At 40.7% G+C, this 18,777-nt stretch overlaps 1 protein-coding gene across 1 annotated transcript in view; it reads right to left on the bottom strand.

Annotated features, from left to right (window-relative positions):
* Window positions 1-17,938, bottom strand: part of PLCXD3 (phosphatidylinositol specific phospholipase C X domain containing 3) — a 167,794-nt gene extending 149,856 nt beyond the window's left edge. The window contains exon 1 of the mRNA XM_080804937.1: window positions 17,729-17,938. Within this exon, the coding sequence (XP_080661063.1) occupies window positions 17,729-17,831 (103 nt within the window). The 5' untranslated portion in view covers window positions 17,832-17,938. The remainder of the gene's footprint in view (window positions 1-17,728) is intronic.
* Between the last annotated feature and the right edge of the window lie 839 nt (window positions 17,939-18,777).

Genomic DNA, 18,777 nt, shown 5'->3' with positions numbered 1-18,777 from the left:
CATATATATTAATCCTTGCAACAAAGAACATGAGGTTGGTAATGCCATTATTTCCATTGTGGAGGTGAGGAAATGGTAACTCAGAGTTTCTGGCAGCTCCCCTGAGTGAGCTGGTAAGTGGCAGAGATGGGGTTGGGGCAAGGAGGCCCACAATATCAGCTGTTGTACAGTCTTGCAGAGGTAATGCCAGGGACCCAGTGCAGTTAAGTGACCTACCCAAGACGTGGTTGCAAATCGAGCCTATAGTCGGGGTTTTATATTTCCCGGGCAGTTCACTTTTCCACCCAGGACATAGATTACTGTCACTTCCTTTCTTTTCCCCCCAAATTTTATTTACTCATTTGAGAGAGAGAGGGAGGGAGAGAGCACTAGTGGAAGGGAAGGGCAGAGGGAGAGAAACAGACTCCCTGATGGGCAGGGAGTCCAACACAGGGCTTGACCCCAGGATCCCAAGATCATGAACTAAGTCAAAGGCAGACACTTAACCATCTGAGCCCCCCAGGCAACCCTTGTCACTTCCTTTTTAATTACCCACAAACCATTCATCATTACCATGTAAAGTTGCTGGGATCCATTTTTCCTCTTTTGGAAACTGTGACATTTACATGTCTTTATACTTCAATTTCTACAATCTCTAGAAATGACTGTTTACTTCTCTAATATTTTGTCTGTTTTTTTCCCCTTAGTACATGGAGATACATATTGCCTTGGCATAAAAGTTTGAACACACTTGAAAACATTCCCATACACAAGAAATACTGTATCTATAAAGTACTCAACCTATTGTACTTTTTAGAGGAGGAAACTAACCTGGACAAGAGATTAAATTATTTTCTCAAATTCACATAGTTAATAAATAACAAAGCCAGGGTGTTAAACCCAAGCACTTGAAGCCAGAACTTGAATTTTTAAACTATCTTTTGCCTGAACCAGGGAATGGTTATTTCTTGTTATCATTTGCTAATTTTACATGATCTGTCCCAAGCAATGTTCTAGGCTCTGTTGTACTACATTTAGCTCCAGGCGTGGTGAGGAGAGATCTTGGTATTGTCTTGTTTGTTTCAGTCTCTGCCTTTTCTGGACTTCAGTCATGCTGACACATTTCTGCAATTAAATGCCAGCTCTGACATCTTTTGCACATGGCATTTAAAATCTGTTATATCGGTTCCTATTTGGATCGTCCTTTTTTGCCTTGTGGATATCCTGAATACTTTTTTTGTATTTTAATAGAAATTTCTTATGGAGGCTAATAAGGAATAAAATATTCAAAGATTATGGAATCTAGTATTACTACTAGATTTTGGTTAAATATGTCACTATACAGATCATATTTTCGTGAACGACTTCTACACGATTAGAATACAAAACTCAGAAACCTGAGCAGTATTAAGGACAGCACAGCTGTTTTTTCCCTAAAGTCACAGTCCAATCTGATATTTCTTCAAAGTCTTTATTATAACCAATCAACTTAGTATATAAAAATAGAAGAAAACCAGTTGAACACATAGTTTCATAAACTGCCATATAAAACTAATTCCTACTTCACTTTGTTCAATTGTCATGTGTCTTATTCACAGAACACTGGATTGTGCAGTTTAATCTTAACTAGTGTTAATCTTAACTAGTGTTCATGGAGATCACTCTTTTGTTGAAATTAACCTGTTTTGGGTCAATACTTTATAAAGAATTCAAATAATGGATCTGTCTTGAATACTTTTGTTGGGGTGTCTTCTTCTCAAATCAATTGAACAGAGATCTTCGTGCAAAATCAGACTCCCTTTATACCATCATTTATTAGTCAACAAACATTTATTGCACACTGACTGTAGCCCAGACGTATTCTGGGTATCTGGAAAGACTGACAAGGTCTTGTTCTTGAGAAGCTTGTATAATATGCAGTTGACATACAATAAATACATAACTAAAGGAGTTGATTGTTACTACTTAAGCACTATGAAGAGGATAAATCAAGCAATTGTTGGAAAAATTATGAGGATAGAGGTAAACTGCATTGGCTAGCATGGTCAGGGGATGTATCCTGGGGAGAAGGCATCATTAGAAGTGGAAGAAGGCAGACTGGTGACAATCTGGTGGACAATTCAAATCTCTAAACCAAGAAGAAATCTGGAGGACATAGCTAGCAAAGATGACCTAAAGGGAATAGCCAGTCAAGTTGAAAAAATAAGATAGTGACATCAGCAAGATGGCAGAATTGGAAGCCCCAAACCCTTTCTCCCCCTCGTGGAGACACTAATTCAGCAATACATCAATTAATTTGTTTTGTAGGAAATTGAGACACCAGTTCAGAGGCTCCTGCATCCCACATGAGTGCAACACTAGCCATTGAAGCTGGTAGGAAAATCTGTGGCATGCTCCTGCCTTAGTCTCTCCCCCAACACAGTGCCACATGATTGAGAGTAAACCCCCAGCTTCTCCTTGAAGAGGGAAAGATAAGACTGGACAATATTTCTAATGTTCCGACTTTGAGGGGAGGAGTGGCAGCCCAACGCCTGCCTTCTGCCTCATCGGTCTCAGAGACCTAATGGAAAACCCAACACATTGGAAATGCCTGGGGGCCACTGAGCACAGGAAAGCTGGATGGCTTGTTGCTGCTCCAGAGGACTGGCAATACCAGAGACAGAGGCTAATACGGCTTGGGAGCCTCTCCCCCAGAGGGTAGAGAAGAGCAGAGCATGTGTCCAACGTTCTGGCTTTTCAAGGGACTGCCCAAGGAACTGACTACTGCCTTGCTTGCCTCTTGATGGGACCTGGCACATTCTAGATGCTTGGGAACTGCTGAGAACCAAAAAAGAGCTGGGTGGTGATAACAGACGTGAAAGGGACTGAGAGATTATGAGATGCTGGCAGGGTGGTGGGAAGGGACCAGCAAAGCCCTCTAATGAAGGATCTACAAAGACAAGCCCAGAGAAGACAGATCCACAAAAATGGTTTAAGAGGCCTCCAGAATCTCTAGCCAGGTTAATTGTATTTTTGATAATGGCCATTCTAATAGGTATTGGGGATAGCTCATTGTGGTTTTGATTTGCATTTCCCTGATGATTAGTGAATTTGCACATGTTTTCATGTACCTGTGGGCTATTTGTATGTTTATTCTGGAAAATGTCTATCTGCATAGACTGTCCTCTGATTTAATCAGATCATTTTTTTGCTATTGAGTTCTGAGGAGTTCCTTATATTTTGGAAATTAACACCTTATCAGAGATAGAGTATGAAAATATTTTCTCCCATTTTGTTATTATTTCTTCTGCTGTGCAGAAGCTTTTTAGTTTGATTTAGTCCTGTTTTTATCCATTTTTGCTTTTACTTCTACTTCTGGTGTCACATCCAAAAAAGTCATTGCCAAGACTACTGTCAAGAAACTTTTTCCATATGTTTTCTTCTAGGAGTGTTATTGTTTCAGTCTTTAATCCATTCTGAACTAATCTTTGTGTATGATTAAGATAGAGAGGCCCAATTTCATTCTTCTGCATGCAAATGCCAGTCTTCCCAACATCATTTATTGAAAATACTATCCTTTCCATTAATCTGTCTTTTTCAATTTCTTTTATGTATGTCTTATAGCTTTCAATGTACAAATCTTCCATCTCTTTGGTTAGATTTGTTCCTAAGTATTTTATTGGCTTTTTGTGCTATTATAAATGGAGCTGTTTCTTTATTTCTTTCAAAAACGTTGTTGTTAGTGTATAAAAGGCAACTGATTTTTCTATGTTGATTTTTGTAAGCTGCAATTTTACTGAATTTTTTTATTAGTTCTGGCAGGTTTATAGTTGAGACTTTAGGGTTTTCTCATATATAAGAGCAGGTCATCTGCACACAATTTTCCTTCTTTTCTGATCCGGATGCCTTTTAGTTCTTTTTACTGCCTAATTGCTATGGGTAGCACTTCCATACTTGGTTCAATAGGAATGGTTAGCGTTGGCACCCTTGTTTCTAATTTTAGAGGAAAAGCTTTCAGCTTTCACCACTGAGTATGAAGTTAGCTGTGGTTTTGTCATATATGGTCTCTATTTTATGTTAAGTATGTTCCTTACATATCCAACTCGGTGAGAGAATTTATCATGAAATGGCATTGAGTTTGTCAAAGCTTTATCTGCATCTATTGATCTGCACCTATTGAGATGAAAAAATATATATATAATATGTTATATATGTAAACATATTTAAAATAAATATATATTATATATATAAAAATCATCAAATAATGCATTTTATCCTTGATTCTGTTAATGTGGCATATCACATTTATTGATTTGAATATGTTAAACCACCTTTGCGTTCCAGGGATAAAACCCACTTGATAATGGTGCATGATCCTTTTAATGTGTTGTTGAAAAAAGAGAATCACTTTAGATTTAAGGACATAGATAGGCTGAAAATGAAAGAATCGAAAAAGATATTCCATACAGGTGGTAACCAAAAGGAAGCAGAGGTAGCCATACTTATAACAATGAAAAGAGACTTTAAGTCAAAAGCTATCACAAGAGACAGAAAAACATCATATAACCACAAAGGGTCAATTCACAGGGAAAATATACAAATTATAAATATACATGTACCTAACACATATACATATGCATATTTATATACATAAAAATATACATGTGCCACATATATGAAACAAATATTGACAAAACTGAAAAGAGAAATAAATAGGAAATTTCAATACTCCACTTTGGAGAATGGCTAGAACATCCAGATCAATAAGGAAATAGAGATCAATAAGGAAATAGAGAACCTGAACACTATAGACCAAATGTACCTAGCAGACATATATAGAATATTCCATCCAATTGCAGCAGAATACACATTCTTTTTTTTTTTTTTTTAAGATTTTATTTATTATTTGACAGAGATCACAAGTACGGAGAGAGGCAGGCAGAGAGAGAGAGGAGGAAGCAGGCTTCCCGCTGAGCAGAGAGCCCGATGTGGGGCTTGATCCCAGGACCCTGGGATCATGACCTGAGCCGAAGGCAGAGGCTTAACCCACTGAGCCACCCAGGCGCCCCCAGAATACACATTCTTATTAAACACACACAGAACATTCTCCATGACAGATCACATTTTAGGCCACAAAATAGATCTCAGGAAATTTAAAAGATTAGAATCATATCAAGTGTTTTTTCTGTCCACAATGGAATAAAACTAGTAATCAGCAGAATAAAACTGAAAAATTCTCAAATACATGGAAACAATATACTCTTTAATAACCAATAAGAAATTTGGTTAATTTGGGTCAAATAAGAAATTAAAATGAATGTTAGAAAATATCTCGGGGGGCAGCTAGGTGGCTCAGTTGGTTAAGTGTCTGCCTTTAGCTTAAGTCATGATCTCAGTGTCCTGGGATCGAGCCCTGCATCGGGCTCCCTGCTCAGTGGAGAGCCTACTTTTTCCTCTCCCTCTGCCTGCTGCTCTGCCTACTTCTCTCTCTGTCAAATAAATGAATGAATAAATCTTTAAAAAAAAGAAAATATCTCGGGACAAAAGAAATTGAAGACACCACACCAAAACACATGGGATACCTCAGAAGCATTATTAAGAGGAAAATTTAGAGCAACAAATTCCTTCATTAATAAAGGAAGTCTTAGGGTGCCTGGGTGGCTCAGTTGGTTAAGCATCTCACTCTTGATTTCAGCTCAGGTCATGATCTTAGGTTGTAAGATTGAGCCCCACATCAGGCTCATGTGTTGGGCATGAAGCCTACTTAAGATTCTCTTACTCCCTCTTCCTCTGTCCCTCCTCCACATGCACATGTGCTCTCTCACTCTCTCTCTCAAATAAATAAAATATTTTTTAAAAAAAAGAAGGAAGCCTCAAACAACCTAATTCTAGACCCTCAAGAAACTAAAAACAAATTTGGCCCAAAGTTAGTAGGAGAAAGGAAATAAAGATTAGAGAGTAAATCAATGAAATTGAGAATAGAAAAATAGAAAACAAAACTAAGAGTTGGATTCTTGAAAATGTAAAAAAGAAAAATGACAAGCCTTTAGGAAGACTAAATAAGAAAAAAGAGAAGACTTAAACAAATGAAATCAGAAATGAAAAAGGAGACATTACAATTGAGACCACAGAAATAAAAAGGACTTAAAAAGACTAATATGAAAAATCATATGCTAAACTGTATAACCTAGAATAAAATGAATAAATTCCTAGAAACTCTTGACACCTGACCAAAACTGAATCATGAAGAGAGAGAAAATCTGAACAAATCTATAACTAATAGGAGATTAAATCAATAGTCTAAACCTCTGAACAAAGAAAAGCCAGATATCAGATTGCTTCACTGCTGAATTCTACAAAACATTTAAAGAATTAACACCAGTCTTTCTTAAACTCTCCCAAAAACTTAGAGGCAGTAACACTTCCAAACTCATCTTGTGAGGCCAACATTACTCTGATGCCAAAGCCAGACAAAAACACTACAAGATAATAAAACTATAGGCCAATATCCCTGATGAGTTAAAGATGCAAAACTCCTCAACAAAACAGTAGCAAATCAAATTCAGCAGCACATTAAAAGGATCATACACCATGATCAAGTGAGATTTAACCCAAGAGTGCAAGGATAGTATGATATTAAGAAAAATATTTAAGAAAATCCATGTGATACATCACATTAACAGAATAAAAGATAAAAAATACATGATCATTTTAACAAATGCAGAAAAAGCACTTGACAAAAACTCAACATGCTTTCATGTTAAAAACACTCAGTAGAATAGGGAATAGAAGGGAATGACTTTAACATTAAAAAGGTCATATATGGGATGTCCATGAAAATATACTCAAAGCTAAAAGTTCTTAGGCACAAAGCAAGGATGCCCACTTTTACCATTTCTATTCAACATAGTACTGGACCTAGACACAGCAATTAAGCAAGAAAAATAAGACATTCAAATAGGAAAGAAAGAACTAAAATGATTTCAGCTTATAGATGATATGATCTAATATGTAGAAAATCTGAAAGATTATACACAGATGCAAACTGTTCAAATAAATGCAGTTAATAAATTTGCAGGATACAAAAATCAATATGCAAAAATCAGTCTCATTTCTATATACTAAAAATAAACTATCCAAAGAGGAAATTTAAAAAAGCAATCTCATATAACAGCATTAAAAAGAATAAAATATTTAGTAATAAATTAACAAAGGAGGTAAAAGATTTGTACTCAGAAAACTTTGTGAAACAGACTGAAGATTCACATAAATGGAAAGACATCCCCTGTTCATGGATGGAAGACAATATTCTAATGTCCAGACTACCTGGATTGATCTACAGATCCATTGTGATCTCCATCAAAATCCCAATTATTTTTTTAATGGAAACAGAAAAAATAACTCTAAAATTCATAGGAAACCACACACATACACACACACACACACACACACACACACACACACAAAAACCCAAATAGCAAAAATTATCTTGAGAAAAAAGAACAAAGCTGGAGGACTCACACTTCGTGTTTTAAAACATATTACAAAGCTACAGTAAACAAAACAGTATGGTACTAGTATCAAGACAGACACATAGATCAACAGAACAAAATGAGAGCCCAGAAATAAACCTATACATGTACAGCCAACTGGCCTTTGACAAGGTTGACAAGGATGAAAGGATAGGCTCTTTAATAACTGTGTTGGGAAAACTGGATACCTACATTCAAGAGAATGAAACTGGACCCTTATCTCATACCATATACAAAAATTAATTCAAAGTGAATTAAAGATTTAAATATGAGATCTGAAACAGTAGAGCTCTTAGAAGAAAACACGGGGAAAAGGTTTCTGGACATTGGGCTTGGCAACAATTTCTGGTATAAGAGACCAAGAGCACAGACAATAGAAGGAAAATAGAAAAGTGGGACCACAAGCTAAAAAACTTCCACACAGCAAGAAAGCAATCAAGCAATCAAAAGAATAAAAAGGCAACCATGAAATGGAAAAAAATATTTTCAAACCATATATCTGCAAGGGATTAATTTCCAACACATAATTAATTCCTATAACCAAATAGCAAAATACCAAATAACTCAATTAAAAAGTGGCAGAAATCTTGAATAGACATCTCTCAAAAAAAAGACATACAAATAGCCAACAGGTATATGAAAAGATGTTCAACATCAGTAGTCATCATGGAAATTAAAAATCACAACTGCAATGAGAGAATACCTCATACTGGTTAGTATGGTCATTATCAAAGACAATAACAGAAAACAAGTGTTAGTGAAGATGTGGAGAAACCAGAACCCCTGTTTATTACTGGTGGGATTGTAAAATGATGCAGGTACTAAGGAAAACAATATGGCAGTTCCTCAAAAAATAAAAACAGAAACACTCTAATGACCTTGTAGTTCCATATTTGGGTATTTATCAAAAAAAAAAAAAACTGAAATAAGGATATCAAAGAGCTATTAGCACTCCTGGGTTCATTGCAGCATTATTCACAACAGCCAAGATATAGAAACAACCTAAATGTCCATCAATGGACAAACAGATAAACATAATGTGAAATATACATACAATGGAATAGTATTTAGCCATGAAGAAGGAAAACTGCCATATGCTACAATATGAATGAACCTTGAGGACATTATGATAAGTGAAATAAGCCAGTTACAGAAGGATAAATATTACATTCAGTAGTATCTAAAGTAGTCAAATTCATAAAAGTAAAAAGTAGAATGGTGGTTGCCAGGGGCTGGTGGGAGGAGGAAAGGAAGAACTATCATTTGATGGATATAAAGCTTCAGTCATGCAAGATGAAAACATCCTAGAGATATGCTATACACCCCTATACTTATAGCTAATAATACTGTACACTTAAAAACAGAGTAAATCTCATGTTGTGTTTTTTAGCACGATATTTTAAAAAGTGTCATAAGTTAAAGGAGGAGCATGTTTAAAAACTGAAGTGTAGTCAAACACATCAAATGATGCTGAAAGATCAAATAAGATGATAAAGAATTAACCATTAACTTTAGCAAAATACAGATCACTAGCAACCTTGATAAAAACAATTTTAGTGCAGTGGTAAGGAAATAATGAGATTAGCATGGGCTAGAGAAAGAAAAGGATATAATTTCAAGACAAGATAGTTTTTATAGCCATCACAGAGAACTGCTACAGTGGAGAGAAAGGCTGGTGTGGAGCCAGAGGGCTTTTTTTTTTTTTTTAAACAGAGGCAATAATAATATGTTTATGTATGGACTAGAGTGATCCAGCAGAGGTAGAGAAAAATAGTGACACAGGAGAGACAGGGGATGAATTTGGGAGTAAACGCTGAAAAGGTGGACTTAGGGAGGGGCAGATTCAGGAATTTCTCCTACATAAAGAAAATGCAGGAATAGTTGCAGGTAAGTTGCTGGATTGATGGTGGGAAAATGAGGAAGTTCTTCTCTGTATGTATTTTTTTATATAAAATATAAAGTGAGGCCATAAGTGCAGAGTGAGGTGAGAAGGAAGTGCTGATACGAGGAGGAAAAGAGATATGAAAGTGTCATCTCAGAGAACGGGAAAATGAATTTACTGGAGATATGAAATAAGATATATGGTCAGAAATTTCTAGTGAGTTGAGACATCCAGGTTGTGTAATTTCTTGCCCCCAAATCCCAGTAATGTTTAGCAACTGAAGTTTTCTGGGATTGGAATAGGTAAAAAAAAAAAAAAAAAAAAAATACAGGTTGATGGAGTTGAAGTTTTTCCAAGTAAGCAGAACAAAAAAGAGTGAGATAAGAGAATTAAGGACATTTTCAAGACTGGGACTCTAATGCCAGACCCAAGAATTTGAGCAGATATGAAGAGAAATAAGGACAAGGGTGGGGGGTGATAAGGACTAAGCAAAACTTAGTTCTGTAGCCTTCCCTTCTAGCAACCTTCAAGTCAGTATTTTTACAACCCCTTGACCACCTTCCCCACCTGCTCCCCTGGAGAAAAGCCCCAAGCAGGACACGGCAGGAGTGTGTTTAGAGCTAACTCTGCTAAAGACAGCCCTGGTCTTCCTTTTCCTCTTTGTCCTCCTTCCTCCACAGGGGAGTGTGGCCTGAGACGTGCACTGAGAGAAGTTCCCATTCACCCATTAGGATACCTTTGAGTACATCTTCCTCTTCACCTCCCCACAAGCCAGAGGGGACTTCCAGGAAAGCCTAGCAGGCCACTAGAATTGCCATTCGTCATAGCCCACTTTTCTTCAAAAAATAAATTCCCCAAGTGAGTCAAAGAACACAATCATCATTTGTAACTTTGACTAAGGATAAACATGGCGGCTTCCTGTGAATTAACTCACAGGAAAGAATTCTATGTGAAACATAGTATTAGCTGGCATTTAAGATAAAGTGGTAACAGAGCTGTCCATGTCCAGGGTCTGTGATGAAATAGAGGGACATAACAAGAGCATATCTAACGAATCAGTGTGCCATCTGCTTCAGTACCTGGTCTCCGGAGGTGACTAATCCTGGCTGCTTCTCAAGAATGTTTAACCGTCTCCTCCTGCCCCTCTTCCTGACCCAGCTTCCTCTCTTAATAGAGCATAATAAAAGCATATGGCTCTAGAGAAAGCTTCTGGCAGCAGAATTCAATCTGAAGCATGGTAAATTTCTCTCTCACTCGTCCCTGCCTTCTGGAATATATAATATAGATACTTTTCTGTCCTCTAATCTTAGATCCTAATCCACCCAAAGAAGGAGAAATAAGAGAATATATAAGCTTCTTGAGGGTATCAAATGCTTCTGTCTAGAAGTTCCTTGAGTACCCATTAAAGGGACATGTTCTCCAGTTTCCCAAACTAATGCTTTTAGGGCAGAGGCGGCATCATTGGTAGTAATAGGTAACTTCTAGATTAGCAGAGCTGATCCCTTTGACTAACAATAGTTAAAATCTGTGCATACACACACACACACACACACACACACGTATGCATGAGATTTAACATTTTCTTTAAGGTCAGAGCACAGCTTTTACTCTACCATTCTGCTTTCAAACAGTGAAGGTATTAGCAATTACTTTAGGTATGTCCGTTTATTTGGCTCTATTTATGCTTTAAAAGGCTGCTCACCAGGAACAATATGGACCCCAACTGCTTTCTTGCCCTGGACCTGTCTGGAGTTAGGATTAATTAGGTCGCACCTACCAGAGGTCTACCTACTGGGCGGGGGGAGGGGGGTGGGGGTGAGGAAACGAGTTCCTTGAAAAAGTAGTTAAAGTCAATACACACTATATGTGTGTACATACACACACGTGCACACAGAGAGTGGGCTAAAATTGAGAATAATGCAGAGTGTAGAACAAAGTCTATTCTACATATTATCCTCCATCCAACCCTCATAAACTCATACCTGAGTCCTAGGGTAAGGGCACAACAACAAAAGAATCAATACAAATTCAAAAAGCTCTTTTGTGGACATCCATCCTAGGTAGAAAGACTGAAGGGTTCTGTCTGTGTCGGCATTCATAACTTTAGCAGTGATGGTAGGCGGGGTCAGCAGAGGTGGGTCCTGCAGCTTTCACAATGGGGAACCCAGCCCTGGGAGCCTTTGACCACAGTGGAATCCAGGGTGACACACTAACATCCTCAATGTTGGGTCTCTGCAGACATAGCAAAGGCCCTAGTGGGACTGACAGGAGCAGTGGTATTTTAGGTATAAACGTTATGGAAGCACAGTTCCTCTAGATGTCCCATCAGTGAAAGTGACAACTCCTCAAAGCTTGGCAGATACCATGTATGTAGTAGTCCCCCAAACTGGCTTACAATACATACTTAAGAGTTTGTCTGGAGATTTCTAGAACTATTTGGAAGTCCATTAAACAGGGGCTTGGGAAGGGCGAAAACAATCTAACGTGATTCTGATTTTGCTTTGGGGTGGCAGGATTTAGGAAAACCTACCTTCTGTGTCCTTGTGTCTTCATTTCTTAGCCCTCCCTCATGAATATTCCCTATATTACTGCTGATGTATGGCACTCGACAGTCTCATTCCTCTTCTTTCTAATTCATGCTTTCCATTTTGATTGGGTGGGGTTGGAATTAAATATGAGAAGCTCTAAGTAAAGATATGAGAAATTTTCATAAGGGTAAAGTGTGTAAGCCCTAACATAAAAACATAATGTTATTCATTTTAGCAAATTGAGGGTTTTTAAAAAAATGTCAAGTGTTTTGGAACACTGATTATGCTCAATAACTAAAATTCAAGTAAGTTTGTTATAACCACATTTATATTTCTATTCCATGTCAACAATGCTTCAGATAAACGAGGCATGGTTTGCAAATACAGACAAGGTTGGTCATTTCCTTTTTAATAAAAAAAAAAATCAATTTACTGTTCACCTTTGTTTTTGATGGCTTTCTGATGCTGATTTTTGCCTTCATGATACCACTTTTACTCAAGAGTAATATTGAAAAATTTAGCTCTTAGATAAATTGAATGACTCATAATACCATAAATACAAGAGTAGCTGGGCCTTTAACACAACAAAGAATGAGAACAAATGGACAAAGAAGCAACACAGGAATGTTTCCTAAATTGCCATTAGCGACCACTAGCATCTCCAAATGGGCCAATTTTAAGTGTTGCTGATGGCTGACAGCAGTACTTTAAGGAAATGAGGGGAAAAGTCTTACATTTATCACAGCGACCTAATTTGGACAGTTAGGTAGCAATTAAGTCACATTTATGTTCAAGGTGCCTGATGAACTATAATGTGAGTTATCAGTATATTCCCAACCTGGGCCATTAGCCTTGAGTCAAATACCTACATTCTGGCTCTAAGCCTGATTATAATTTTGAACACTCATAGACTGCATGGTCCAAAAGAAAGAGCTTAGTCAAAGATGTATATTTAAATTTGGCTCTGCCACTTATATAAAGGATCCCCTTAGAGCTACCCCTAAAGCAGTGTTTTTCCAACTTGAAATGTGTATATAAGTCACCTCAGGTTCTTGTTAAAGGCTGATTATGATTAAATTGGTCTGAGAGGTGGAATCTGAGATATATTTCTACCTCCCCTTGTCCAACTCTAAGTAGCAAGTCCTTGGAGGTTTACTGATACAACATGTAGAAAACATGTGTGTAAATGAGAATGCATTTTGTAAGCTATAAAATGGCATCAATATCACTTTATCTTAATAGGTGGTGATACAGTTCAACTCATCAAGAAAAAGTCCTAGAATAAATGATGTTCCGGATACTTAATTTTTCCTTTTTAGCAAAATCAAAAACAAAATCGGGAAATGGAAAGGCAACACAAAAAAAGTAGTCACCCTAAACAATTTTGTTGCTTTTTGATTGCTTTCAAAGATTAACTTCCATAATACCATCCTGACTAAAATGATGGGGAAAAAACACACACACACAAAAACAAACCCTGATTTTAAAAAGAAATTTGTACAATGAGACACAATCATAGATTTGCCCTTTAGATGGTCTCAACCTAATCAAAATAGAAACAGTAAATTACAAAGAAAAGGAAGAAGACAGCTGGCTCCAGAAATACTGGCAACAAGAAGAGATTGTTGTGAGGAAAGAAATGAAAAACTAATAAAAGCAGACACAAGAGCACAGAAATCAGAGCTGTATAAACATCTAGTTTCTCTAAGTAAAACTGCTCTTTTTCATTGCCATTGGTATTTTCTGGAAGAAACGGACAAAATCATCAGGTACAATTATTGATTTCCTAAGCATTTCTGCGTTCCTTATCTAAAGCACAATCAACAATTCCTATTTAAGTGTCTGTTCGAAAACTAACCCCTGTACACAGAGGTCATGAAGAGACTAAAGAAAGAAGCAGGCCACCCCAGACTGGAAGGTGGCACATTTCATAAGCAAGAGAACCTATATATGAGGCTAGTTTGGGGTGGCTACAGGAAGAGTAGATCTTCACACCCACCAATGGGAATCTTAAGACTTTATTTGGAGAGACCTTGCCTGGGTTCAGTCATGTGTACCACCAGATGGTCTTAATAAGGACTTACTCTCTTAGGGCAGCACCCTTGAAAGACCTCCAACTGTGGGACAGTGGGTAGAAAGTATGTTCCAAGGAAAGGGGAGGGGATGAGGAGACTCTGATTGCTGGGGTCCCTCGACCTCTCCGTGAACTCCAACACCAAGGAAACATACACTCTCTCTGAGTTCCAATACCACAATATTTTGGCCAATCTTTCATTATTACTGTATTTGCTGTATTATGTGAAGATTTTCATCACGTTATCAGAAAATGTATGGCAGAACCATCCCGTGGAATTAAAAGCCCTGCCTGATCTTTCAGATTTTGGACAGAATGACTCCCTCTCCTAGACCCAGATCACCAACACCCTACCCAGATCAAGCAAAAAGCTTGCTTACTCCCACGACGCATCTCTTTACTGTGGTTCTGGAGACGCCATGATTGTAAGGTTAGAACTCTCCTGCAAAGATGTCAGAAATTCATCAGACTCGCTTTCACCTGAATTTCACCATTTGTCTTCCTGCTTCCATTTCTCTTTATTCTCTCTCACCTGCCTGTAGTGACAGGAAGCATCACTCATAGCCCCAAATGCCAGGATATTGTTTTAAAAAAACATGTATGAATGAAAATTCCGTTTGGCGTCATTAGAGACTGGAAGAAATGACGAATGAGACGAGAATCTGAGCACCTGTCAATGTATTCCGACAGCACCATGCCTTTGAAAGGTAAACTGGAAGTAAAACTACTAATACGGATTACTAGCAACTAGTTAGGCCAGTCAATATCAAATCATGAGACCATTTAAATGCAAACAGCCAGTAAGCGATTTGGTTCTGAAAGCACTGAAGATGCAGACACTTGAGAAATGTTCAGAGAAGCCAGAAAGGCACTCGCGGTGGGGAGTATCACACACCTGCACGTTGTTCTTTGCACTAGCCCTGGGTGATCTGGGTCAGTTGCCCCGAGTGGGTGGCCTCTTAATTAAGCGGCTCTTCACTCCCCAGTTGCTTCACCTAAGAAAAACCTGAACTTTGAGGATGACGGAGCAGTCGTTGCTTTCCACAGAAACGCTTGTATGGTACATCAGGAGTGGTTTTAAATGGTGGAGATAATTACTTAATTCAAGCTGTAGCAACTGGCCAAGTAAACATGTAGCAGCCAGGAAGCTATTAGCATGATTTTAAGGCAATTATTCCATTAGTGTTTAATAGTCTCCAATTAGTCTTCTCTATCAAAGTTTGAATGTCTTTTTTCCTCCAAAAATTCTTAGAGTTGAGTAATGCAGAAAAGTACCAAACCCATTTTAACACCTAGATTTATATACATGGATCCACCAAACCAACTTTACAAAATCATGGGGGAAATTCAGGGGTGTGGATTTGGTGAAACATCTTTTTTTTTCTTCTCAGAAGTATTGGGGGTAAGAATGTGAGGTTTTGCAGGGGGTTCACTATGAGAATTATATTAAGAAGGGCTGAGAAAGCAGTGAAAATTCCCACTGCGTCCAACGCCACAACCCCTCTTAGTATTACACTCAAAATGGATCCCACGCAAAGCCTCCCAATCTTACCCCCAACGCCTCCACAGGAAGACAAACAGAGTATCAGTCTCTGACCTCGGGTTTTCACTTGAGAAAAGGAAAATTGCCCTGTATCCTGTTAATGCCTAGTTCCTTGTCCCCTCACCCTGATTAGTAGCTGTTGCTACTGGGCCATCCAGATACAAACCCCAATGCATTTCCCTCAAAAATTCCTAGGAGACTTTCTCTAAGGACCCCTTTAGGGGTCAGATCACTGGTCTGGGGGTAAATTATTGGCCTTCACCGAGCTGCAGTTTTTACATCTATGAAGTGGAGTTAATAGTACCAGCACTGCCTCCTTGATGAGGTTTGGGAAAGAGTTCTCTGATCTGGTGTCCATACTAGGGTTTTGAAAAGTGAAGAATTACAGAAATGTAATGTAGACTCTGATGTAGTATCCTACTATCCCTCATAACTAGCAATGTGAACTTGGGCTTTTTAACTCCCTGTGTATCTGGCAAGTCAGCCATCAGAAGGTCGGCATCAGAGTCCTTGCCTTTATTACTTTCTACGTGTACGGAAATGTTCAGGTGAGATTGTATGAAAGCAACTGTGTAAAAACAAATAAAAAGGAAGCAAAGAGGATAGGAACGCCTGTGGAAGTGAGAGCGAAATTTTGCCAACAAAGTTGTGTACTTTCTACGGTCTCCTTCAAAAGAGCAATCCCTAGGCTCACCCAGGTAGCAGGGCTAAGCGCACAGTGGAGAAGCTGGGTTGTTCTTTTCCTCGGAGATACCCGGGCTCTTGGGAAGCTACCTCTTGAGGAAGGGCATAAGGAGACAACCCCTTCCTTCAGGGCTTGGTGCTGAGTGCAGCCTGTGCCTGTCCTAGCAGCCAAACATCCACTTGACTAACGACCATTGATTTAGGTTACTGATCAATTCCAGAGCTGCTGGTTAGAGCCTGTTGGGATTTTTCAAAGGAACCCCTCTCTTCCTTTTTTTTCCCCCCTCCCCCTTTCCTCTTTATTATGCCTTCCTCCAGTGGCTGAGAGGGGGCGCTGGATGGGGTAGATCAAGAGGAGACAGACCAGAAGGTTGAACTTGATAACAGGGCTGAGCTCGAGGCGGGGGGTGGACTACCTGTGGGTAAATTGCCCTCTGGCCGGCTCCTGGGAAAATCAGGCATCTGCACCCTCAGCCCAAGTGAAAAGTCAAATTGGTAACGAAGTCTGGCCGTGTCCCCAGCTGTCACCGTAGTACTCCGCCCTGAAACGTCCGTGTCTTCCGCACACCTGAGCTAGGGGCTACTGCACGCTCCCGCCCAGGCAGCCTGTCTAGTCCTCCGATCTGAGCCCCGCGGGCCATGCTGAAGCTTCTGGATGGGATCCCTCGCGTCTCTTCCTCGCTTTGCCCGGATTTCCTTCCTTCCAGGCTGTCTGGACACTCGCGTGCTCCCCTTTCCCCTTTGGTTTGCCTGTGAATCCCACCCCTCCGCCGCCGGGCTTCTGTCCCGAGCAACAGACGCGCGGTCCGCAAGGGTTTGCTCTCCTGACCCCGGCGCTACACGCCGCCAACCGCACTCGAAACAGAATCCAGACGGTGACCACCCGGCGGACCCGGAAGCGGCGCCCTCCTCCCCTCGCTCCCTTCAGCTCGCGGTCAAGGGCAGCGGTCGCGCCGCCGCAGGTCCCTGAACTTTCCTCGCTCTTAGGGAAGCGCTTTGTCTCTTTAAAGGAGACTGGGGACGAATATTAACGACTCGGGTAGGTTCTAACCGAGAAATCTGCCAAATCCGCTCCATTCCGTGACAGGGATGGAGTCGGAGGTCCACGAGCCGGGGCCGAGCCCTCAGGACACCGGCTCGCGCTCACCGCGCTCGGTCACCCCCCCCCCCCAGTCCGAGAAATCGCCCCCGCCCACCCCACCCCCCCAAGTCTGCGAAGAGAACCGTGGGAGGGGACGCGAGGCGGATCCTAGAGCCAGGCTTCCCCCTGCCCCAGCCCTCCCGTGCAGCCTGCTTGCTTCCCAAGCCCGGTGCAACAGCAGTCACCTTGACTCGCCGCGCCACGGTCCCCAGAGGTTTGCAAAACGCCAGAGGGCCGAGGCTCCCAGGCACGCGCTCGCCTGGCCGGAGACCCACCCCTGGGGACGAGTTTCCCTCCCTCGGGCAGCGTGGCAAGTTCCCACTTCGTGGCAGATAAGGCAGGGCGGGGCAGGTGGAGCGCCCCGTCGGCAGCCTCCGCGCACCTACCTGGGATGGCTAAATTGGTGAGGGGGATGCTGTGGATGCTCTCCGGCAGAGTTGCCATCCAGTCGGCGAATTTCAGCTCGTTCTTCCCCTGAGACGAGGCCATCGTGCCGGTCGGCGTGCCGCGCGCTGGTCCCCGCACTCCTCGGCAGGCTGGCAGGCTGCTGCCGCTAATCCAATGTTTGCTCCGGCCCCGCTGGAGTTTACACTCCGCTCTGCGCCACACCCACAGGATGGCGCAGACACATGCTAATTTTAATAATTATTCAAAACACCCCATGCTCCCCTAGTGCCTCCGCCAGACTCCGCTGGAGCTTTTGTTCCTGACGTCCGCGCTCGGCTTTCTCCTCTCTCCCCTCCCTCCTCGACTCCCTCCTCCCGTCTTATCCCTCCTCTGCGTCTCTGCCTTTTCTCGCCATTCTGCAGCTTTCCTTGTCTTCTTTCTAACTTGGTTCACCCAGCTGCTTCGCCCAGGGCTGTGCTCGGCCCTTTGATGTGACTTCCCGGTCCTATTTGTATGAAAGCCAGTCTTGGGGTTGAACCTAAAATCCTAGTAGACTTGGGATGCTATCGCCTCCCAGGGAGCAGACTCTCATACTGGCTTTCAGGACTTTCCAGTCTTACCAAAGAGCTTTCCTTTTTGTAAGCTACAACAGGTTGTGCCTCTCCTCGGCCAGAGCCCACAGCCCTGCTTATAACAAAATGGTGGTCTTTAATCACCATTTCGCCTAATTTTAGGAGTAGTTGACAAGTGTGCTTTCCGCAAAGAGCAGTAAATTCTAGTGGTTCCTACTTATTCCCTGGTATCCTATTCCAGACATTTCAAGGTAAAGAAGCACTTCAATCTCTTCCTTTCCTGGATCGTGAGAAATCGGTTATTGCTATGAAGAGAGATGCCTGTGTCCTCTCTGTGTCGTTTTCATGGCACTCAGGACATGGCTAAAGCCCGATGCTAGAAGAAAATCACATTTCCCAGTGACATACTGTAATTATTGCCAGTAGCAGTTGGTGGAATTTATTTGGCAACATTCAAAATGATTTATGCGATTGTC

Source organism: Martes martes (assembly GCF_963455335.1).
Source record: "Martes martes genome assembly, chromosome: 5".
NCBI lineage: Eukaryota > Metazoa > Chordata > Mammalia > Carnivora > Mustelidae > Martes > Martes martes.
This window is presented reverse-complemented; position numbering and strand designations above follow the sequence as displayed.